The 23,633-nt window shown below is 43.3% G+C and overlaps 2 protein-coding genes across 2 annotated transcripts in view; both read right to left on the reverse strand.

The window, feature by feature from the left end:
• Window positions 1-523: 523 nt before the first annotated feature.
• Window positions 524-4,462, reverse strand: LOC131466601 (tubulin beta-2A chain-like). The gene is made up of 4 exons (XM_058639962.1): window positions 4,195-4,462; window positions 3,751-3,859; window positions 2,590-2,700; window positions 524-1,968 (listed from the first exon to the last, which is right to left on the reverse strand). Exons 1-4 carry the CDS (start codon window positions 4,249-4,251, stop codon window positions 896-898), a joined length of 1,350 nt encoding a protein of 449 aa, XP_058495945.1. The 5' UTR covers window positions 4,252-4,462; the 3' UTR covers window positions 524-895.
• Window positions 4,463-5,964: 1,502 nt separating this feature from the next.
• LOC131462944 (solute carrier family 22 member 23-like) overlaps window positions 5,965-23,633 on the reverse strand; it is a 39,305-nt gene continuing 21,636 nt past the window's right edge. The window contains exons 4-10 of the mRNA XM_058634530.1: window positions 21,773-21,941; window positions 19,506-19,633; window positions 15,027-15,129; window positions 13,662-13,897; window positions 12,866-12,898; window positions 11,231-11,354; window positions 5,965-10,617 (exon numbers count right to left, since the gene is read on the reverse strand). Of these exons, the coding sequence (XP_058490513.1) occupies window positions 9,039-10,617; window positions 11,231-11,354; window positions 12,866-12,898; window positions 13,662-13,897; window positions 15,027-15,129; window positions 19,506-19,633; window positions 21,773-21,941 (2,372 nt within the window). The 3' untranslated portion in view covers window positions 5,965-9,038. The remainder of the gene's footprint in view (window positions 10,618-11,230; window positions 11,355-12,865; window positions 12,899-13,661; window positions 13,898-15,026; window positions 15,130-19,505; window positions 19,634-21,772; window positions 21,942-23,633) is intronic.

Consider the following 23,633-nt stretch of genomic DNA (forward strand, 5'->3'; position numbering starts at 1 on the left):
ATTCCCTGTCTGCATTCACATTTACATAAGGTGGAGCGACGTGGATTGACGGATGACCTCTTAAAAGGTGGTCACCCGTCAATCCACGTCGCTCCACTCGTTGCTCAAGAGGTTGCTACTCATAATTTAGTCAGGTTTGTTCAGAAATGACATATGACACCAAACGTGAGTCAGTCGCTCGCTTCTTTAGGACTGTGTGACTTGTCTGCTGCTGCTACTTACCCACAGACTTTCCCAGAGATTTCACTTAAGTACTTTCTCAAATCTTAAGAGTACTGCAGTGATGTTTTTTCAAATACACTTATTGTGAGAGCTATTTAAAATAAACTACAGTGCCTACGATACAGTGTGTTTCCCATACATGAGGAAGGATACAAAGCCATTGTCCTCCACAGGAAACACCTTGATCTATTGTTTTTCATTATTGTTTTGGTCTTTCCATGAGATAAGTTGAGAGTCTCCCGCAGATTGTGATGAGTTTAGCCTTTACCTGTGTATCAAATAAAGACATGTTGTGCCGTAATGAGATGAGTGGAGGTTTTATTAGAGACTTGAGGGAGTGAGTGCACATTGAAGAGAATGTTACAAAAATATTTAGGACAAGACCATACTACTTCTTCGACACTGGCAAAAACGTGACTTTGAAAACCACACAATATAACAGTTGTACATGTTTTAATTGTGACACCAGTCATGCTTTTTTTTTGTCTTTAAAAGCCATATCTATATGCAGTGTATTTGTAGATTTGCTTAACAGCTATACTGTATTTCATCATGTTCCTCACGATGCAATATGCAGTTGAACTGACTGCGCTGCCCAGCAACAATTACTATTGGTAGGGACTTAGGGAATTCATTCAAAAGTGCCAGGTCACTGTAATCAGTGTTATTAGAATCAGTGGCGGACGTCTTCCTCATCCTCTATTTCATCCTCTTCATATTCGCCCATCTCGTCCGCTGTGGCGTCCTGGTACTGCTGATACTCTGACACCAGGTCGTTCATGTTGCTCTCTGCCTCTGTGAACTCCATCTCGTCCATTCCCTCTCCGGTGTACCAGTGGAGGAAGGCCTTGCGGCGGAACATGGCCGTGAACTGCTCCGAGATCCTCCTGAACAGCTCCTGGATGGCTGTGCTGTTGCCGATGAAAGTGGCCGACATCTTGAGGCCGCGGGGCGGGATGTCGCAAACGGCGGTCTTGACATTGTTCGGGATCCACTCGACGAAGTAGCTGCTGTTCTTGTTCTGCACGCTCAGCATCTGCTCGTCCACCTCCTTCATCGACATGCGGCCCCGGAAGATGGCCGCCACGGTGAGGTAGCGTCCGTGACGGGGGTCACAGGCTGCCATCATGTTCTTGGCGTCAAACATTTGTTGTGTGAGCTCTGGCACGGAGAGGGCACGGTACTGCTGACTGCCGCGGCTTGTGAGAGGGGCAAAGCCTGGCATGAAGAAATGCAAGCGAGGGAAGGGCACCATGTTGACTGCCAGCTTACGGAGGTCAGCATTTAGCTGGCCGGGGAAGCGGAGACAGGTGGTCACACCGCTCATGGTGGCTGACACTAGGTGGTTGAGGTCTCCATAGGTGGGTGTGGTCAGCTTCAGGGTGCGAAAGCAAATGTCGTACAGGGCCTCATTGTCGATGCTGAAGGTCTCGTCTGTGTTTTCCACAAGCTGGTGGACAGAAAGAGTGGCGTTGTACGGCTCCACCACAGTGTCGGACACCTTCGGGGAGGGCATGACGCTGAAGGTATTCATGATGCGGTCGGGATACTCCTCGCGTATCTTGCTGATGAGCAGCGTGCCCATCCCTGAGCCTGTGCCTCCACCCAGAGAGTGCGTGAGCTGGAAGCCCTGCAGGCAGTCGCAGTTCTCGGACTCCTTCCTCACCACGTCCAGAACGGAGTCGACCAGCTCAGCTCCCTCAGTGTAGTGACCTTTGGCCCAGTTGTTTCCCGCTCCACTTTGACCTGTATTTTTTGAAAATTTAACAACAAATGATATTTGACAGATTATTGCACTGCTTTCTGCTAAGACATACTTTCCAAATTATTCAGGACTAAACATGATGAACTGTGACCCCTAAGGTCCAGCATGTTGGTGGAAAACTCGTCCCCTTGCCCCTCCCTCTCCCTCGGGCATCAGGGAACCACAGTGGCCTTTGCATCCCAGGAAGAATGTTGTTCTTGTTTTCTTCTGGTAGTTTATAACCCCCTAAATGTTGCACACTGGACCTTGAAATACTTTTTATATGTAATAAAAAAGACAGACAATTCCTCTTTGTGTGTTTTCTTGGTAAGCAGAAATCACTAGCCATCTATTGGTGCAGTCTTTTGGCTCCTGCATCGTAATCAGCACTGCTGCAGTATTGTCGTTGTTTTTTTCGCTGAGTCACCATTACAGCTTACTCAGCCTGACACCGCTGCATGTGGACAATGCATCGCAGAGATGCTGCAGAGTACACACAGTACTCTGCAGTACTCCGAGGAGAAACTCACCTTCATAGGACATGGCAGTCCGCAGCTGCTGACGTACACACACACACATCTATTAAACCGTATGCGCACGGCGACGTTTTAATGTCCACTCACCAAAGACAAAGTTGTCAGGCCTGAAAAGTTGTCCAAATGGCCCGGAGCGAACGGAATCCATGGTTCCTGGCTCCAGGTCCACAAGAATGGCCCTTGGGACAAACTTGCTGCCTTTTGAATGAACAGCAGCAGAAAATAGAGAGACAGAGGGAAGTCATGGATAGAAGGGTGGAGTAAGAAAGAGCAGTCTCTGTGATGATGAGGTCATTTTGTACTGAGCTATGGAAAAAACCTTCCACTGTCTCTCAACAAATCCATATTTAGTAAACTGATCAGAAAGGTTATTAGTGTTTTTAACCCTGATATTTAAGAACTGCATCAGTGCAGGCTATAGCTTGTTTCTTGTGGCATCCTCTCCGCATGCTGCACTACTCTGAGCCGGCGGGGGTTCCAAGTGCTGAGCTCTGCAGACTCTAGTCAAACAAAAATGTGATCTTCCCCTGCCTCTTGCTTCCCTCTACCTGCCTATGTAAAGAGCCTGACACTTTCTTTCTCTTCCCTTTAAAGAAACATTCGATAGGGTGGGTGCTGCATGCACCAGTAACCCAGTAGGTGACTCTGATGTCAGCATGCAACATGGAAACAAAGGATCAATTATGCCTGCTGCTCGGAAATGGGATAGGGTTGCAGTTCATGAATATGCTGTCAGCAGCCTGTGTTTGCTTTGTGTGCAAGGCCTTTTATTTAGCCAAAGCACGTGATGCGCGACGTATGACCCCGTGGGTACATCTCATCGTCAGTCTGCACTGACTTCGTCTGAGAGCATCGTTGCTTCACCGTTTGATATGATTGAGAAATAGCGGCCGTGCGAGCCGGTGACACATGCATTTTGGAATGACCTTCAACATGCCACACCAATAAAATCAGACACTGAGATGAGACAGTGGCGCGGTGAGCTTGGGCGCAGCTAGTGACACACTGCAGATACCTGTCCTTCCTATAGAGAGAGACAGAGAGAGAGAGCGAAAACACAGAGAGAGAGAGAGAGATTGATTTAGCAGGTTCACTGTCCTGATTTCTCCTAGTCTCATGGTAGGACCTACTTTCCTCTTGCTGTGTCATTCAAATGAGGTCTATCGTGGAAGGTCATGCAAAGATAATGAGAGATAGAACACATCTACATGCAAGAATATAAATCATTTAAACAATTGTGATTGTCACCTGATGCCTCATTGTAGTAGACATTTATCCTCTCCAGCTGCAGCTCACTGTCACCTTGGTAAGTACCAGTGGGGTCGATGCCATGCTCGTCACTTATCACCTCCCAGAACTTAGCATGTAACAAACAGAATGATCATCAGCATCATTTAGAAATAAGGTAATGGAGCCATTGCGGCAGGTTTGTGTATATGTGTGTAACTGCGTATGCAGCTGCAGACTCTGCAGCTCACCCCAGCTGAACCGTTCACATCAACATAAACACATCATAAATCTACCGCCAACTTTTTTTTTTTTAACGATAAACGGAGCCCTAAAGGTCGCCAAACTGGTTATTTTATTCAACATTAATCAGTGGGAAATAAGACCAGGGGCAATAACGCGCATTAAAATGCCAACTTGATATATTATATTCTCTTCTTAATAGTTATTTAGTCATAGTTTTACCTTCGCCCCAATCTGGTTGCCACACTGCCCAGCCTGGATATGAACGATTTCCCTCATGGTGCGCTGCGGATGCGGATAGAGAGAGCGTGTTTGTCTCGACTTCACCGGCGTGCCGTCTTCAGTCTTTTACCGACGTGTTTGCCCAAATAAGCACCTACAGCCTCATTTCTAGGGCGGGTGTTGGTCCGGCGATATTCATAAACGTGCTGCTGGTCGGATGACGTGACACCTCGGCGCAGCATCCCAGTATCCGCGTCGGCCAATAGGAGCGCTCCGGGTTGATGCAGTGGACCACAGGATCCTGCTGCATCATCCTCCTGACATCACTCAGTCCCGGGCAGAGGAGATGTGGGCTGCCTGTCAAGTCTAGTGATTTTCCTGCCAGGAAATCAGAAAAAAAAAAGGTGCTATGGTAATGTGTCGATTAAAGCTATGGTATGTAACTTCTGAATATGAACAGATGCCTTTTGTCAAACGACTTCAAACAATGCTGGTTATCCGCTCCACGCTAACCCATGATCTCCTGTCATCTGTGAACATCCACATGCTGCACACAGTGACAGGAGGTGATTCGTTGGAGTTCAAGACAGACGGAGGCAATAGCAACATTGTGCTAGTAAAGTGAGATGAAAACACAAAGTGCCCACGAAAAGTTTAAGAAGGTTATTCTACTTACAATGGCAGTTTAAATTTGTTTTCCATCCATCATCCATCTTCTACCGCTTTATCCTCCACATGAGGTTCGCCAGTCCATCACATGACCACATAGAGATAAAACAATCATCCACTCTCACAATCACAACAACAGTCAATTTTTGGAGTCGTCACTTTGCCAAATTGCACATTTTTGGTCTGTGGAAGGAAACCGGAGAACCATAGGTTTGTGCGTGGACGATGGACAATATTGGTCCATACCAATATGAGAGACAGGGCAATATGTACAGTACGTGTGTGCAAATGCTATGAGAGGAGAGTGTGAGTGTCCCCCCCCCCGTCTTGTAACCAAACCTACGCCCTTGCACAGACCCGTGTGTTTTATCGTAGTTCTTGTTATTTGTCGATGTAGATCGTTTGACAAACATATGGGTTTTGGGTTTTGTTATGGTCTGGTGAGAACTGTGCGCCCTCCTGCCGCCGGTGTGACTCACATTGTGCAGCCTAAATACTATTGTGAAATATCTGTTAACAAAAGTGTGACATGCCAACATTCAACATATTTGGCTCCTGCACTGCTGCTCGGAAAACCCAGTCTCAATAGTCAAGGCTGCGTGCTCCGAGTGTGCACTCATCGTCCAGATCCCAGAATTCTTAGCGTGCCAGTGGCAGAGCAATAAGGGTGGCAGTAACACACCCCCCCTTCACATGTTTTGCCAACCACCATAAAAAGATAAAGGAGAACAAGAAGCTTTTTTTCCCCTTTTTTTTCCTGTCGCCTAAACCTCACAACAACACGACAAAATAAACTAAACAATACAGCAAGATGATAATTCTGTAAATCATATTCCAGGTTAGTAACATTTTCTTATGAAATGACGAGCATTGAGGGAATTGGTTTGACTTGTCCATGCTTGTCTCTCTCAGCCAGAGATACATCACATGACAGCATCCATTCTGGTATGCAAAGGCCACCGTAGTTCCCTGGTGTGCTTGGGAAAGGGAGGAATGAGTGGAGGAGTATTTGGTCTTACCATTAGATGTCACTTTTACACACTGCACTTTTAAATAAAGTCCACAACAACGTACTGTAAAAGAAGAAAACACTCACGGAGGTTCACCGTTGATCAATAAATAGTGGTTTATTTTAACAACTAGTATGGCTTATATACAAGTGCATTATGTCTGTTAAAAACAAAAAAAAAAACAATGACAATGAAACTAAACAGTTGGAAATGATATAAATGGTACAATCGATGGTTTTTTTACATTCATTCAAATCTCCCGTCAGGAGATTCTGAGTCGCAAAGGTCGAGAGAATCAAAACCTGAAATGTGTACACTGGGGACTTCACGTCAACTTGAAAATCCATACCATATTTTTCCATCCATAACTACCATCTAGGAGCTTTTAAGTCATCAAACCTAGGTGTTTCCACACATTTGCTATTTACAAAAGATAGAACCCATTTTCTCTCAGTGTCTGTCTCTATCACTTATGCTAACATTGCTTTTAATGAATTTTATTGTCATTTCATTCCAAATTGAAACCAAATGCTTACGAAGAGCATGAAATAACTCCTTTGGTCACGGTGAAAGAGCCGCATGGGAGTTGTTAAAATGGAAGCGACGGTTCTGCCTGTGTTTTGTTTTGATGAGTCATTGTCTTCACACTGGTGCCGCGTGGAGTTTCGGGGACACACATAGTTCAATATCTGCAATACGCACACTCGGAGACAGAGAGAAACGACACTCACAGACAACGGGAGGTCGGGGGGAAACGCGAAGCTACTGACCAATGAAGTCAACCCAGTCTCCACTGCAGGTGCCAAGAATTCCTCAATAAAAATCCAGGCTCCTCTCCCCGTCCCCACAAAGTACATCACACATGGCTCTACTGCAAAAGTTGTAATTAAACGAGTAAAAATCCCAATCCAATTTCCCTTTTTCACTGTTAAGATGTCAAGCGCCACCAAACCAGTTATCACATGATTTCAGGGCATTGTGCTTTGAGGCTTAGCAGCATAGCATACATACATCGGACATTCAAATATTCCTTTAAATGAATCCACTTAAAAAGGAAGCTAGTTGATTTGAGGATAAATTAATTAAAGGATCACCCTGAAACAAGCTGTCATACTTTGATTCAAACTTAATTTCAGTAAAAAAAAACAAAAAACACAACAAAGAAAAAAGAAAAAAAGAAAGAAAAACACAGCCAGGTCAGTCAAGTCATTCATATACCAAAAGACAAGTAGCTTTGTCAGTGCATCTCCAACTTGGATAAAAATCAAATTTTGGTGAATAAAAGTACCTGTGAAGTTGTACTTCATTGAACCCAGGAGGAGAAAATAACAGAAAATGTCCCGTTTAATCCAGTTAAATGTTGTCTTTATCTCCTGAATGACATTTTAATAGATCATCAATACAGTAAATGTAAGATGATACGTATGTTATACTGTCAGATATTACATTTGAAATGATGAGACATCATTTAGTTGGCTCTGATGTTTTACAGTACAGTGTAAGTAGCATTATTACTTATTATCATTATTATTATTATTATGATGAAGATTGTTGTAAACAGTAGTCTATCCATAATCGCACATCTTTCTCACAACCTGCATTGTATGAAGCACGTAACCACAGCTGTCAAGTTACACACACGCTGCAGTTAAGTCAAGTATACGTCGACACGCACCTCAGTGTCGCCAAAGTGCCTCCTTGAGAACGACTCTGCCGCGTCACAATCACTAACAAGTTTAGCTGTAAATAAGGATTTGACCTGTGATGACGATAAATGTATGAAATATTGCATTTTCTTTATGGTAAACTCGGGTTGCGCGTGAAGACACCGACGTACAGTACTTTGATTCCAGAGCACGATTTGGAAAACACACTGAAGGTTAGTGACGTGACAGTTGCCATCCATGGGTTTCATTTCAAAAAAATAGCTTTTGTGTCTTGTTTTTTTTTTTTTTCTCTTGTTTTTTTTCGTTACGGTTTGCTCGTTTGTTTTTCACAACAAAAAAAATGTCATGCTTTGTCCCCTTACTGCAAAATATGGAAGATGCCACAAATACTGTTAGAATTGAAGCACAGCCTCGTACGATAAGGACGCGCTGATGGGAGATTCAAAAATAATACTTTTGAGATGAAGAAAAAAAAAAAAAAAAAGATCAATCAAGCTCAACAACTAATTATGCATTTACTTACAATATCACATTTACAAAAGAAAAGCATTTGCATACCATAGATTTTTTATCGACTCAAGCGACTGGAAAAATAAGTTTCTTCATACCGACAAAATATGGGTAATTTTTCTCCGCCTAATATCACTTTCCATAAAATGTGAACTACGCATTTATGAAAGCAGTTTTAGTACAATTAATTAATTAATCTCTCAATTGTCAGAATGAATTTAATTCTTCATTAGTATTTCTAAATTTTGAAAGAAGCCTCGTCTAAATCACTTGAATCCACATACATTCAATGGCAGGGGGCCGCTACACGGTATTCCTCAAAAATACTGTGTCAATACAAATGTTTTAGCACTGTGTCTACATTTAATTTTGGTCAGAGTAGTTTTTTGGCATCGTCTTTAGAACTTAAAAAAAAAAAGAAAATCACTCCCAATTCGGATGGTTTTTTTGTTTTTTTTCTTCTCTATAGAACATTCAGGTTTTCTAGCCCACACAGGTAAAGCGATTTTATTCTTTAAGACAGACATGATACGTGAGCAAAAAGTACCTGTGATTAGATGTGTTTGTTTTTGTTCACATCTCAGTGATTGTAGGTATGGTTGTGAGTCTCTTTTTTTAAAATGGCAAAACTGTAAATCTCACGTTCAGTTACAACAAAATAGTTTTATAGGCTGGTGAATTCCAGTGACGTTCAAAACAGGAGCAGAAGATACTGTCACGTTGTCACAAACCAGCCTCTGGCACTCTCTCACTTGGTGGGCTCATTTATTAGCTAAATGCAGGAAAAAGGGGGGGGGGGGGGGGGAGGGGGTCATTGAGAAACATACAACAATCGAGTAACACATATTTACTCAACTCCAGGTGGTGACAGTCTTCGTTACATATCTGAAGTGTGAGCAGGATAGTTCTTGCCCCCTCTCCCTTCCCTCTGGCAATTTGTTGGAACGCGGGCTGCCGTAAAGCTTCTTCTCCTGGCTGCGGCTCCACATCACGACAAAGCCACGCTGTTGGCAATGCTGTTCTCTATGCTGGCACTGTCCCTGATGGGGAGGACACCAGAGTCTATGGGGGAGGAGACGGTGTAGTCCATTAGGGAGGAGGGGGTCGCTTCTGTCGAGGCTGAATCTGTGATGGAAGATGGCGCCGTGTCCAGGACGAGGGAGGCGGCTGAACCTGGTACAGTGTCTGTAGCGGTCAGCGTGGCTGATTCCGGAGTGGGGCTATGCACAATGTCTGTGATGGGGAGGATGGTAGCAGACAGTGCAGTGGTGTTGACAGTATCTATGAGGGGGGGAGTGGGAGAGTTCTCTGAGGGTGAATGGTCTGAGTCAATGGGTGGTGGTGGTGGTGGGGGTGGCGGCGGAGTGGCTGAAGGGGAGACGGTGATTTGGCTAGGGGGAGAAGGAGGACGAGGAGATATATCATTAACAGGGGGGGGAGCGGACTCCAACTCTGACGGCTGGGAGTCTATAACAACGGGTGTGGGAGAGTCTCTAGGTGAAGGAGGAGGAGATGGAGATTCATCTCCTATTTTTAACTGGACGGGGGTGTCAGAGTGTGCGCTAATGGAAGGTGGAGGGTCAGTGGAAATGTTGCAGTCTGTCACAGGGACTGGAGAGGGAGCAGGGGATGGAGGCAGGCTGTCATGCATAGATGGAGTAGGGGAGTCGCGGGGAGTAGAAGTAGTAGTGGGAGCTAAAGTGACACGAGTGTCCTCTGGCAACGTCGGGTCAAATTCCATGGAGATGGTGTCAATGTCACTGAATACAGGGTTCGGGGATTCCAGCGTGGAGCTCGGTGGCGGCTCGATGATAGGCGTGACCATTAAGGAGGTGGGCGCAGTTTCGGGGACAGGAGGAGTTGAAGCGACGGATTCCGTTGAAGAAGAGTGACCGGCGTCATTGATTTCAAGAAGGGCGGAATCTTTCGCGGGCTCCAGAGGATCCTGGACTATTGCTGGAGGTTCTTCAGCGCCCGTGAGGAGCGGGTCTGTGATGCACGGCGCTTTGTGTAGAGGAGTGGAAGACAGCAGGTGCTCTTTGCTGGCACATATGATGTTGTCTCTACCCACTGCTGTGAGGGAGATTGGGGATAAAGACGACACTGACTGGCTGTGGGGGTCTTTGAGCTCAGGCCTGCCGGCGTGTACCTCCATGAACGTGGGGGCGGACATGTCTCCCACCGACGGAGCGGTCAAATCCACCGCCGAGGAGGCAGTGGAGTCCATGGTGGACACTGCGGTGGCTGCTGCCTCGTGGAGTGGTGTGTCATGCACCCTCGTGTAGTCCCTGCTGCTCTCGGACTGAGCCAGCAGGAGGCGCTGTTCGCCCGGTTTCCTCGGGGGAAGGAGAGGTTGTCGAGAGTAGCACTCGCCGTCAGCCAGGGTCTCAGGGAGGGGCTGGTAGCGCGTCTCTGGCAGCAGAAGAATGCAGATGATGCAGATGAGAGTGCAGCAGGCAAATATAATGTGGTGAAGGAAATAGCCCTTCTGATTGTGCAGCTCCATTATGGGTGCAGTGAGCATGCCAAACCCAGCGCTGGCCAGGACCAGGCCCAGGCCACCACCCCTGTGAGGAGAAGAAAGAGTGATCACTGTAGGATTAAGTCACTGTAGACCTGATATATCTACAAAAAAAAAAGTCCTCATTAACATATTAATCACACACAAGGGGATTAGTGTAATCTACACAGCTATACTGTAAATTAAGGAGAGTGCAGCCTTTTTATCCATCAGCAGCAGAGTGCTGCAGTACATCCCTCCACTCTCAATCCCTTTTCTTGCCATTGCCTATAGTCACCACTGAATGGCGCCCTTCAAGCAGTCACCAGAACAATACCACTTACATAACCTGAGATCATGAATATGCAGCTTTGTGTCATATATTCTCCGGGGTGGGGGAGGGAGGGAGGGAGGGAGGTACAGCTAATTTGAACAAATCGTGGATAACAAGTCTGTTGTTTGCAGCAACTCACCGTTTCCGGGGGCAGCACCATCCGCTGTAACACCTGATTCATTTAAGCCAGGTCAACAATCGTTCAAAAGGTAGAGGCCACATGAACACATTGTGGACTAATCTCCTTAAAAACATGTATTATAAAACCCTGTGTTTCGTTCATGCAAAAATGTTTACATTTCCTCTTCCCCCACTCGACAGTAGCAGGGCTTTTTGGAGAGCTTACCTGATCACAGTGGGCGTGATCTCGGCACAAAAGAAGATGCTCAGGTTGCTGACTGCATGGGAGGAGAACATGCCGATGATGGAGAAGGCAATGGAGAAGTTCTTATTCAGTGTACCCGAGCTATCTGCAGACAAAGCAGGACAGACACACACAGCAATCCAGAGTCAGTGAAGAAAAGACAGCAGTGCTGTACATTTAAATAAGGGCTGGAATTTTATTAAAGTAAAATATTGTGATATTTTATTTCATTACATACTAATATTTCAGCTTTTATGCTTCATTTAACACCATACAGAATGGAACCAATAACACACAAGGAGAGGAGAAGAGAATAGCTTCCATAAATTATGGGAATTATTAGCAAAAACTATTATTATTTAACTATTAGTGAAACATATATCCCATACATACCCACTATTGTAAACAAATAAAAACAAATACCACTGAATGTATACCTGTAAAATGTGTTATTTAGAAAGTCTATTGTCAACAGAACGTTTGTATCTGGGATCATGTGACTGACAGGGGATGTAACCTGATACAAAAGTGGTTGGATCATTTTCAAACGGCTGAACTGAACAGCCTTTGTAGCCCGGATGTGCAAGTTTGAACTTTTCATTTGGAACCGAGTTAAAAGGAAGTTTTTTTTTTTTTTGTTTTTTTTTCTTAAATGTGACACTTGAATTTTCAATCTGACATTGTGCACGTTAAAATAACAACATGAAAACACAAATTATGAAGAAAACTAGCTTCTACACTGCAGAAAATGATAATCTGTACTAGTGCATTTGATTTGAATTCAATGTAGTTATCTAGTCACACTATTTTTTGGACTTATTTACTTATTTAATTAAGGTTGAAGAAACTTAAGATAATTTGACTTGTTTCAAGGTATTTTTTTTTTCTTGTTTCAAGATAACTTAACAAGGGAGATCTGCAATGAATGAACATTAGTTAAATTAAGTATTAACTTTTGGCATATCTTTGCAGGCATGAAACACAACAGTTTTAGTATTTAAAAATTAATCTGACCTTGCAAATAAGTGTATAATTGATATGTTTTTAATATATCTACGTTATGTTGCATTACACTGAGGAGATTTAAAAGCTAAATAAAAAAAAAACAACAAAAAAAACAGGAAGTTTCCCATCCCAGCACTACGAGTTTCTCAGAACTGGAGCCTGGTTCAACACGTTTTTTTTATTTTTTATTTTATATAAATAAGATAAGTTGACATAGGGAGATGAGACTGCTCTGTGATCAGTTCTTGCTTCTTACAGCGGGGAATTAGTGTGCAGATGTACTGGTACACAGAGGACAGCAGTGAGCAAAGGTCGACGCAGAGATAGGCAGCTCTATAACAAAAGACGCTCATCGACCTGGACACAAAGATAAATAATTGAAAAGTGAGTCACATTATATTCATTATGGTTCTCTACAGGGTTTGAAATGATATGCCTAATAAAATACCGCAGCATATCTGCACGCCACCTATTTACTAAAAGATTGTGCAACGTCACGATGTCATGTGATGAAAGTCAAGGTTTAATATGATTCAGATAGCAAAAGGCAGAGTAAGGGGGGTTTGTCTGCCCAGCTCAGACATCATCAGAGAAATAAAGAGAAGGTCCTACCTATATTCAGGTGGCCACTGTACTTCCCCAGCACTAGAGGAGAACAAAAGACAAAATCTGTCAGTGAGAAACAGAACACAACAAAATCACATGTACTCAGGCAACGAATTCAATCCATGATCAAATATTAAAGAGCAAAAACGTGCACACGTGTTGCCCAAAACACATCACACAGTGTTACAAAACACACAATAACAACTTGACATGTTGACTCTGGTTAAACATTAAGTCTCGCTCATTTGTAACTAACTAAAATGCACTTGTTGGAGTGTTTCTTGGTACACATTGACTAACAGAATAATTACGGTTCTTTTTTGACTACTCAATAACAAAACATGCACACTGCACAAAAAAACAAAAAAAAATGACACAATTAAATGTGCTTACACATGTTAAACACAAACTAACAGTCGTGTAGAAACACAGAGTTTCATGTTGCCGGGGTAGATGTTTCTCCCCCTGCTTCTTGTCTTTATGCTACGCAAAATGTCTACTGGCACTCGGCTTTATATTTAGCACACAGACATGAAAGTGGTATTGATCTTCTCATATAACTTTCAGCAAGATGGCAAACAAGCCTTTTCCCCAAAATGTCAAACTGCCACTAAAATGCAACCAAGGACTCTGGATGAAATGGAGAGTTTTATGTCCTCCCGTTAAAATTGAATTTCAGAGCTTCTTGAATATTGAGAGTGCTTTCTCAATATTACGTTATCTATTATTATCTGCACACTCAAATTACACCAGAAACGGGTTGAATTTCACATGTAAGTGGAATTGAAATGTCTTCACTCACAATTGAGCAGGCCCAGCTGCAGCAGCGATGCCAGGGCAGTGATGATCATGAACATCAGGAGGCCGCCACGCCGGCCCATCAGGCCCACGGCCGGACACAGAGCCATGCAGGACGCCACTGCTATGCCGGCCATGGTGTAATAGTCTGCATAGAAGTTGTGGAACATGGTGGTTTCCTCGGCCTCGGGGTCCATCATGCTGCGAGCGAAGCAGTGGTGAATCCCATAGCCTGTTAGCCTGCATTAAAGAGCAGAGGGGAGAGCGGTGAGAGTGAAACACAAAAGACGCATCAGAGAGTACGGCGGCTACATTACATTACAGGATATTAGCAACGGTCAATGCTGAAGCCACTTTTTCAAAACTCTTCACACAGTCTCCATTACCAACATGTATCTTGGCCAAACTAGGGATGCACGACAATATCGGTATGATATCGGTATCGGCAAATACATTATTGTTGACGGGGTTATTATGTTGATGGGGAAAAAAAAAATCTATATATATATATATATATATATATACACACACACACACACACACACACAGCCTCCTCATGTTCATCTCAAAAAGCAGCCAATTTTTATGTCCTACACACATGCACACACTGGCTCACTGACACACAGAGCATACACCCCAAAGTACACACACACACAAAGGCTCATAAAATAAAAAAATAAATAAAAAAAAAAACCCAGGCAAACACTCACACCCTTTTCTCCCGGCTGCCTAATGTTTCATAAGGACACAGCTCATGTAATATTTATGCTGATTCGGGAGTCAGGGACACGGAGCACAGGAGCAGAGCTAAAGCTGGGTCTGCCCGGCTAGAGATGAGATGAGGTCTCAAATGGAGAGGGGAAAAAAAGAGGAGGAAGAAGAGGAGGAGGAGGAGGGGGAGGTGGAGGTGGAGGTATCCCACTGTAGATGAAAATGAGGGAGGAGCACAAGTGTGGAAGGGCAAAAGCATCGAGGGCCACTGATCAATGCTTTATTGTGCCTCCAGGTTAATAGTACAAAACGGCCTCGCCTTACACACACACTGCACCTGCACAAACCCACACACACACACGCCTCAATAACACTTAACAATACAGTACAGTAGCAACGTGGTGTTAGTGTGGTAACAATTTGTAGTCTTGTTTTGTCCACAAACCAAAAGGATCCACCTTTAATGATGTCTTTGTTATATGGAGCAAAGAAATTCAAAATAAATTCACATTTAAGAAGCTGAAAGAATTGGTAATTGGTTCAGCTCTAGGTGTTACTAAAATATTACTCTCCGATGACCTCACTGTTGCTGTAATGTGATGCTAAGTGTTACCCACATTTCTGTCATACATCGTAAATGTCCAAACTAACTACTTACGAGTTAACGCAGAGCACAACGATGTTCTTCCACAGGTTTCGAGTCCCGACCATTTTCACGATGCATGTCTTTTTGGGTTTCTTTTGAAGAGCTCTCTGCAGTTCTGGAAATAAACAAATTATCAAATTATTCTGAGAGTGTGGTCAGGGAATCTCTAAAACCACACCACACTGAAATAAAGAAGCACTAGGTCAGAATACTATTTATACACTATTGACAAAATATTTTTTTTAAATATTCAGAAAATAGGTCTCTGAACATAATCTGTCTGGCCACTTTATTAGGTACACCTGTTCAACAGCTGCTGAGGCTTAAAACTGGGCAGCAGAACGAGAAAGAAAGGTGATTTAATTGACTCTGAACATATGGCGTGGTTGTCTGTGCCAGATGGGCTCGTCTGAGTGATTCGCTGCTGATCTACTGGGATTTCCAAGCACAACTATCTCTAGGGAGAAGGGTCTGAAGAAAACACCCAGCAAGGGGCAGCTCTCTGGGTCCTGTGTCCCTACAATAGTGGCTGCTGAGTCTATACAAACACAGCAGCATATGAAATCCTGTTGTCTGTTGCTTTGTTTGCCAGTTGTCAACACCAATCTGTGTTTAATAGGACAAAGCAGCCCCCTGATGTATTGCAACCACAGAAAATTCCACGTGCATTTTTAATGAGCATGTTTCTTCCCACACAATCATTGTCCTGCTGCCAGATGAGACAGGTACTGTACGGCGAGGCTTACCGAGGAATTGCCACAGTTCCTTGACAGGGCTCCACCCCCTGAGCTGCTGCTGATATTGTGTGCAACACCCACACTGGGTGTTTTGGTATCAGTCTGCGAGTTGCCATAGCAACACACCTCTGCTTTGTGGCACTGCGCGTCCAAGATGACTCAGTCATGTGACAGCATTTCACACCAGTGCCTCGGGGGTTATCTTCCACTGTATCACGCAGGCTTTCCCAGTGATTCCCTGAGTAAGACCGACTCATGACAGAGATGATCTAATCAATTATTAAACGTGCATTTGTCACGTCTCAGTTCTTGTCATCATTCGCCAACTCCTCCTCTGCAGCAGCAGCAGCAGCAGCAGCAGCAGCGCTAAGTACATTTAGCATCAGTCAGTGAGGAGGACCAGTTCCCAGACTCGTTACCATTCTCCCGGCTTTTATCTCCTCCTGTGCATGTGCACTCTCACTTTCTAACTTTCACTTCCCGGGGCGTCAGTGCTGAGGTCACCAGCTCATCGGCTGGTCTCTTCTACACCAATAGCACCACAACAAGTGCTCAACAAAATGAACTCAGTTCCCTTTCTGCAACATATTCCAGGCAAAAGGTGCAGAATGGACAAAAGCCCTGTTACCCAATTCAGTACGGGCATACGGAACAGAAAGCAACAAATGATGTTGTGAAGAAAACGAGTAAGGATCAGCACTTTTCTGTGCAATTAAGGTACAAATGTAGTTACTGAGTATTTATATGAAGGTGTACCAATGACTGACCCTTAATATGAACACAAGTGCAACTCTGTCGTACAGTCACAGGTGATTATTCAAACCTGAACCTTAAAAACGCAGTTAGGTTTAAAATACACAGCCTAGAAGAACAGCAGAGAGTTTGAACTTATTACCAAGTTGTCCAGCAGAAGGTGCTGTGAGCGCAACTCAGACTGCACCCATGTTCTCTTCTCGCTAAAAAGTAAAACTAAGCTGTGGAAGTATTTCTGGTTGTACACCATAGATGGCAAAGTCATGAATATTAGTACAAAACTCTTTCTGCCTTAGTTCTCTTGTCACGCGCACCAAGTCTTCCCAGCCTCATCTGAGTCATCATTCTTCATCCTCCATCACCTTCATCAGGTCACCAAGCAACATCGCCACGCACCAAAGACTCTTACAGACTGCGATTCTGTTCAATCGCCGAAATATTATGTTCAGTTTGTAATTAATTCATTTCCTTGATTGAAATGTAACGCTTGGCGCTTGATAGACGGGGAAACTGCTGTAAGGGTTGGGGACAGACGGCGACTATAAAAGCGCGAGAGGATAAATTAGCGTCTGTGGCAATGCACTTTACTCACAGCTGCACCAGCACAGTCTCTGGGTGCTGAAATGTGCCGTCAGTTTCACACCGAGTGGCTCTGCGACAGAGTACTTTCACATTAGTCTGTAATGTTAACATGCATTAACTGAATTGGTTACGAGTGGAAAGTGAGCCTAGTCTAAGAGCAAGTGTTCGGCACCGTCACTGCACTGCACACCCAACATGTCAGGCACAGAGAAGCCATGTATATGAGACTTAACGGTATCTTCATCTGTTTTATTTTAGAGGAGTCACATATTTTCCGCTGTGCGGTAACAGAGATGTCAACAAGGATATGGAGAAGCTATAAAGCAGCTATATGTAGAGGAGTCTGAGGATGTGGATGTGGACGCGACACCCTGGACAAAAAAGCTCTGCTATCCCATCATGAATGTTGTTGAGCCTTAGTGTATGATTGTAAACATAGTAGTGAATTACTATGAAGTAGAACTAGGTTTTTTGTGCATTTTAGCTCTCATAGTCTGTCAAAGTTACTAAGATATAGATGGTAAATGGTTTGTAGTTATATAGAGTTTTTATAGTATTGATGACCAGGCCGGGAACCAAACCTGCAACCTTTGAGTTGAAGGACGACTCCCTATACATTAGAAATGTATCATAAGCCATAAAATAACCATTCATCAGATATTTAGGAAACTGCTCAACTGACTGTTTGACTGAAATACCAGTGCATCCAGTATATTAACAACGAATGTTATTTGCGGGCCGTAAAAACTTCTTTATGTTTCGGTTTGGTGTTTCTGTGTGTTGCACAAACCACCGCCAACCACCTAATAGGAAAATCCGAACAATACTAGCCTCATTCCCCCTTAAAAAACATCTGGACGAGATAAGGGGGAAAAAAATCAAGGGTCTGCAGTGAGGATGTACAGTATGTATATATACATATACATATATATACACACACACACACACACACACACACATATATATACACATATACAGTTTATGTATTCAGATACATTTTAAATGCTAAAGGTCACTGTTGTACATGTTTTACATATAATCTCCAATTAAAATCTATTCCTCATGGGGGATTTTGCAGTTGAGAATCATTAGACCATATTCATTTACACTATCCTCGCTTACCATCTAGTGTCGTAAGCATCTGTACTCTCATTATTCTTATCTATTGCACCCGAAAGGTATGATTGCAAAATAAAAATGAGCAATAAGCAAAAATACAAACCATAATTATATATAAAGTGTCATCAGTTTAAATAACTGGTCAATGGCAAAAAAAAAGAGACATGTGAAGCAGTAAACTGAAAATGTGATGCAGAGGCACAGTTTACGTTGTTCTCACTGTGACAACATGGCTTGATTTTTTATGCCTGTTTGCAATGTGTCTGAGAAATGGCTCTGCAGTAAAAATGTGCAATAAAGATAATTCACTCAACTGATCATTCATTAGGCCCATAAAAGTTTGTGTGGCGTGTATGAAAAATGCAGCACATTCAAAATTATTATCAATGCTCATTGCGCGTTTGTCACATCGCTGCCACAGTGTTTCTCCGACGTCTGATGAGGAGGATTTCTGTCTGTGCAATCAGCGCGATTATTAAAGTTTTGTTAGGTGCGATCCTCCATCATCGCTGTGTTGCCGTGAAGCAGAGGTTGATGGTTTTGAGACGTACTTAGTAAAGCTAATGACATTTTGCTATGGAACGTTCTGCAGGCAAAAAGCAGGTGTAGTGTGTAGAGTGTTGGTGCACACCCTTAGCCCACATGAATATTTGCTTTCAGGTCATTAACTGTTTACTTTTTGGCTTAATTGCTTACTCATCACAGGGTTTACACAGAGACACATATTCTATATCGATCTCATACAAAGATTCTCTGAAATTCATCTCACACAGCACCCGTGTCGGTGAGCGATTGCAGAGCTGACAAAAGAGATTTACTGTAAAAAGACACGGCACTGTTTGAGTCACATACAGTCCCATATTTGCTATAACATTGAAGAAAACACATGTCTGCTCTTTGCTCTTTGCCTCTGGCAGGTCCTACGACCACAGACAGTTAACAGTTAACAGGGGTCAAAGTTCCTGACCTGCGTCCATCTGGCGTCTGTACACCATCAACGCAGCTCATGTCCACCCATCCGGGCTGTAATGAAATTAATGGACCTTCTAGAGTGTCATAATGTAATGCTCAACACCCACTGCTGCCTCTGAGGTGGCGTGTTACTATGGTAACAAGACAGGAAATAGATATAACCTTGTCAATCTGGCTTATTTAGGAAAGCGCAGATGGGGGGATACTTCTACATGCAAAAAGAAAAGCACTTAAAAGACAAGACAGCAGCATATGTATATGAAAATATGCCACATGACATCTGTCGTGTACTGTCTGTGTATCAGCAAATCAATGTATGCAGCGTTACCTGTGAGGATGTTGTCTGTGTCGAGCTCCACGTTCACCCTGTTTTTAGTCGCTATGTGTCCCATGATCCACTTTGAGCGGCAGTACTGCTGCGTGGCCAGCAACCAACGCAGTGACTCAGGGAAGATCCTGTCGAAAAAAGACAAGAAAGCAAAATTAATTAGAGGGAGACTCACTTAATGTAAATCGACACGCTTCCATTTAATGCAGACGAGAGGTAACATGGCACTGACAGTGACACATGTAGACATATGTCTTGTGCTTACATAACAAAGACTATATATATACTATTATATTCAGTCTATGGTAACAATGACCCCATTACATACCTGGTATTAACTAGGGGTGGGAATCACAGATTACCTCATGATACGATATGCAACACATGGGTCCACGATACTAATAATATCACGACATAACGATTCTGTCATAATCACATGTTATACAATCACATAGCGATGCATCGCGACACCTGTCTAAAGTGAAGAAAACAAAATGTCCGATGATTTCTCCATTTAGTCACAACATAGAGAACAAAGTGCATAAAGTCTATGCATTGAACCATTATCCTGCTTTACTCTCTTCTTCAGCCAGGTAACTTCCACCTAGTTTCCCTAGTTCATTTGAGCAGCGAGGGATTGTTTACTTTAGAGGGTCTTCATTTGTTCATATACATCACCAAATCCATCCTAAGTGATCCCATCACATGCGGACAGCACTAAGTTTTTTTAGCGTTTTAAGTGTTTTAGGCCAAATTTGGGATCATGCATTGTAGCATTGTAGCCACCACCACAAATTTAAAGGAATACTTCACCGATTTGCGTTGAGCTTTGTAGCCTATTACTAGAATAGGGGTAGTATTTTTGAAAAATTGTGCTCCCCAACCTCAGTTGAGAAATATCTTCATTCTCTTCTTTGTGACACTTGGTCCTGTTAGCGTAACTGTTAGCAAAGATGGTGGACACTGTTTACATTCTGGGAATGAGGACCCGTCCCCCTATGAGTGGGTCTAAAAAGTGCTGAATTAGCGTAGTAGTTTCAAGCCTCGGACCAAGCGTCACTGGTGGGCATGTAACAAAAAAAAAAAAAGAATGAAGATATTTCTCGACTCAGGAAAACTGAGGTTGGGAAGCACAATTTTTACTACCTCTATTCTAGTAATACAAAGCTATATGCAAATCGGTGAATCAACACCTTAAGTCTTTTTGAATATGGTTCAAATGTTAATTAATGTTAAAGCAGTGTGAGTACAGCTCTCTCTCTATATGCATCTCTACAAACAATACAATACAATATACACAATCTGTACAGTCAGACAAGTTGTTAAAAGCATCATTTTGTTTGCCGTGTTTGAACACAGGGTGGGGGAACGCCAGATGTGATCACATGTTTTCAAAAGGAGACACATCCTGGAGTACGCATTGTAATGTCAGGTGTGAACAGTATGACTTTGCATTGTCCACACGCGACCGGATGACTGAGGAGGAATGCTGATACCAGGTCTGAACGGGGCCATTATATAGTGTAGGGAAATCAGTGTCACAAACCACACCATTTGCAGGGTAAAGCTGTGTCTCATGAGTGAGATCAACAAACGAACACATGACTGCCAGTTTTTGTCACACTCCTGTGCCTGATTTTACTCGCTATGCTCCATTATCTGATCGTAATCAATGTAAGATCATCCACAACAGCAACATTCACTTAACTTCAATGTGTATCCAATACAGATAATTCTATTGAGTGCCTTTAATCATTTCTAAATCTCGTTTGTAGCTCAGGTAAACCCTGGAGGGAAGCCAAGGTCTGAGACACATTGTGATTATGTCTATATATATTTCTTTTTTTATTGTTTCCGCTGACTTTCTGCTACTGTGAGCATCATTATAGAACAAATGAAGGTGAATACGAGAGTATTTATTGCCCAAGTCCAAGATGCAGTGCTCACAGTAGAGGTCATTGCAAATGGGTTCACAGTAAGATGTTCTGTTTAATTTGGCTGGGAATTCCCTGCTGTAAAAAATGTCCTTGGAAGCAAGACTTTCTCCACATGTCTGTTCAGAGCATGAACATCTGCACCAGCAGCGTTGGCTCATTAAGGCCGATGCCACATTTAAGCTATACAAACAATTAATGCTTGATAGGGTAACACATTACAGATTCGTTTGACAAAAGGACCCGTGTCTTTCAGCTGTCGAGGAAGAGGAAGAACAACATAAGTGTTTTGTGAAGCAGATACTCGGTGGGGGGGGGGGGTTTCCTCCTTACCAGATGTAGGACAGCATCAGCAACAGGGGGCAGATGATAACGGCTTGAAGTACCTGCCAGTCGCCGCAGAGATACGCCACCCCAGGCATCAGCAGCTGACCACCCAACACCACAAAGCTGGCCACCATGGTCATGGAGAAACGCCATCCTGGCAGGCACAGCTCAATCCCTGTAAAAAAGAAAGAGAGAAAGAGAGAGAGAGAGGGCGTGTGTTTTTAATTTAGGTTTTCCATAAAATGCATCACAAAGGTATTTGTCATGATGAGAACACTGGATCTGAAGCAAAAGGCCCAGAGTTGATGACTCAACTATCAAAACAGAATGGCACCTCTGACTAGGTGAGGCAGACAGGTCACAGCACGGATCCTGATGACGATTAGTCTGAGAAAGAGGGTTTCATTTTGTTTTAATGCAACACAGACACCAAGGCATTCCCATGACTGATTGTAGTATTGATAGTGTGACTTTTTAATGCAGAGATACACCATAAATAGAGTAAGTGACTGCTCTTTTAATAAAGAAGTGTGGGAACCAATGTCATTAATAGAAAACACTGGGACTGTGCTTTGGCAGCAGTTTTGGTGTTGAGACAAAAACAACCATCCAACATTTGGTGGTTTCAGCTTCTCAAAGCTGAAGAATTGGCACATTTGTCTCCTTCACATTAGTATGTATCAGCACCATTAGGGCACAGTGAATGTGGACGGTGGTTATTGTTGCCTTAAAAAGGTAGAAGGTCGAGCATTTGGAGTATGATGTTCTGACAGTGTGCACATGGGTTATGCATACTTGTGCTTCCTCCCACAGTCCAAAAGCACACAGATTAGATTAATTGGATATTCTAAATTGGCCATAGGTGTAAATGTGGGAGTGAATGGTTGTTTGTCTCTGTATGTTAGCCCAGGGAGGGACTGTTCCCCCTGGCTAGGATTGGCTCCAGCCACCTGCAACCCTCATGTGGAGGATAAAGCAGTAGAAAATGAACCGATGAATAAATGTAGACCAATGGTAACTACCTCGCTTTGGTGGAAGAGTGTTCTTTTGCATACGGCATCCTAAAGTGGGGCCAAGCACACAAATGTCTTTTCGGTTGAGGCCGTGAAGTTGTAAAATCGAAGATGAACTCCACGTGAAGCCACTCTTGAGGACTTGCTTCTCCACAGGAAGAGAATGTTTTATTCATCGTCAACACTCGCGCTTGATAGAAGTGCACGGGAGAAAAACTATTTGCCATGATTACAACATAACTGACCAAGTCCTCAGTTGAATAAAATGAACTACTTTATCTTTAAATTAGAATTGTGAAACAAACGTTTACCTTGCCTTTTGTCGAAACCAAATAATGGCCCAGTGTTGCAGTGTAAGCACGAATTAAAGGTGGCTTTTAGGGATAAGCTACATGTAAATAACGGTGACAAATCACTTTGTACAGTTGTTGTTCAGAAACAGAAGACAGACCAAGACAGTAGGCCGCTGTGAGAGTGATCCAACTAGAAAGAGGCTCCTTGTATTCATCTCTCTGCTATCAGAATGGCACTGATTCATTCACTCGGTCATTAGCATGCACCCCACACTGGTAGTCAGCAACCACAGACAGTCCAGACCTTTAGTTACTGCAGTGTAGTGGACAGCATTAAATCAAACCAAGAGAGCGAAAACGAATGTAATCCTGCTCTTAGCCTCCCACCTAAATCTTTTGTCCTGCTCCATTCAACCCCGTTTGTTATACATCATTATTCCCTTCTTCCTAATGGGTCTTGCCTGCTTCCCAGGAATGTGAGCACTCTGTAGATGGGTCTTTCAAGGTGACAGGGCCAGGATAATACAGTGGGTGTCAGCGGCCACAGTTCATTCCAGTGGA

The sequence above is a fragment of the Solea solea genome, chromosome 1, assembly GCF_958295425.1.
Source record: "Solea solea chromosome 1, fSolSol10.1, whole genome shotgun sequence".
In the NCBI taxonomy this organism is placed as follows: Eukaryota; Metazoa; Chordata; class Actinopteri; order Pleuronectiformes; family Soleidae; genus Solea; species Solea solea.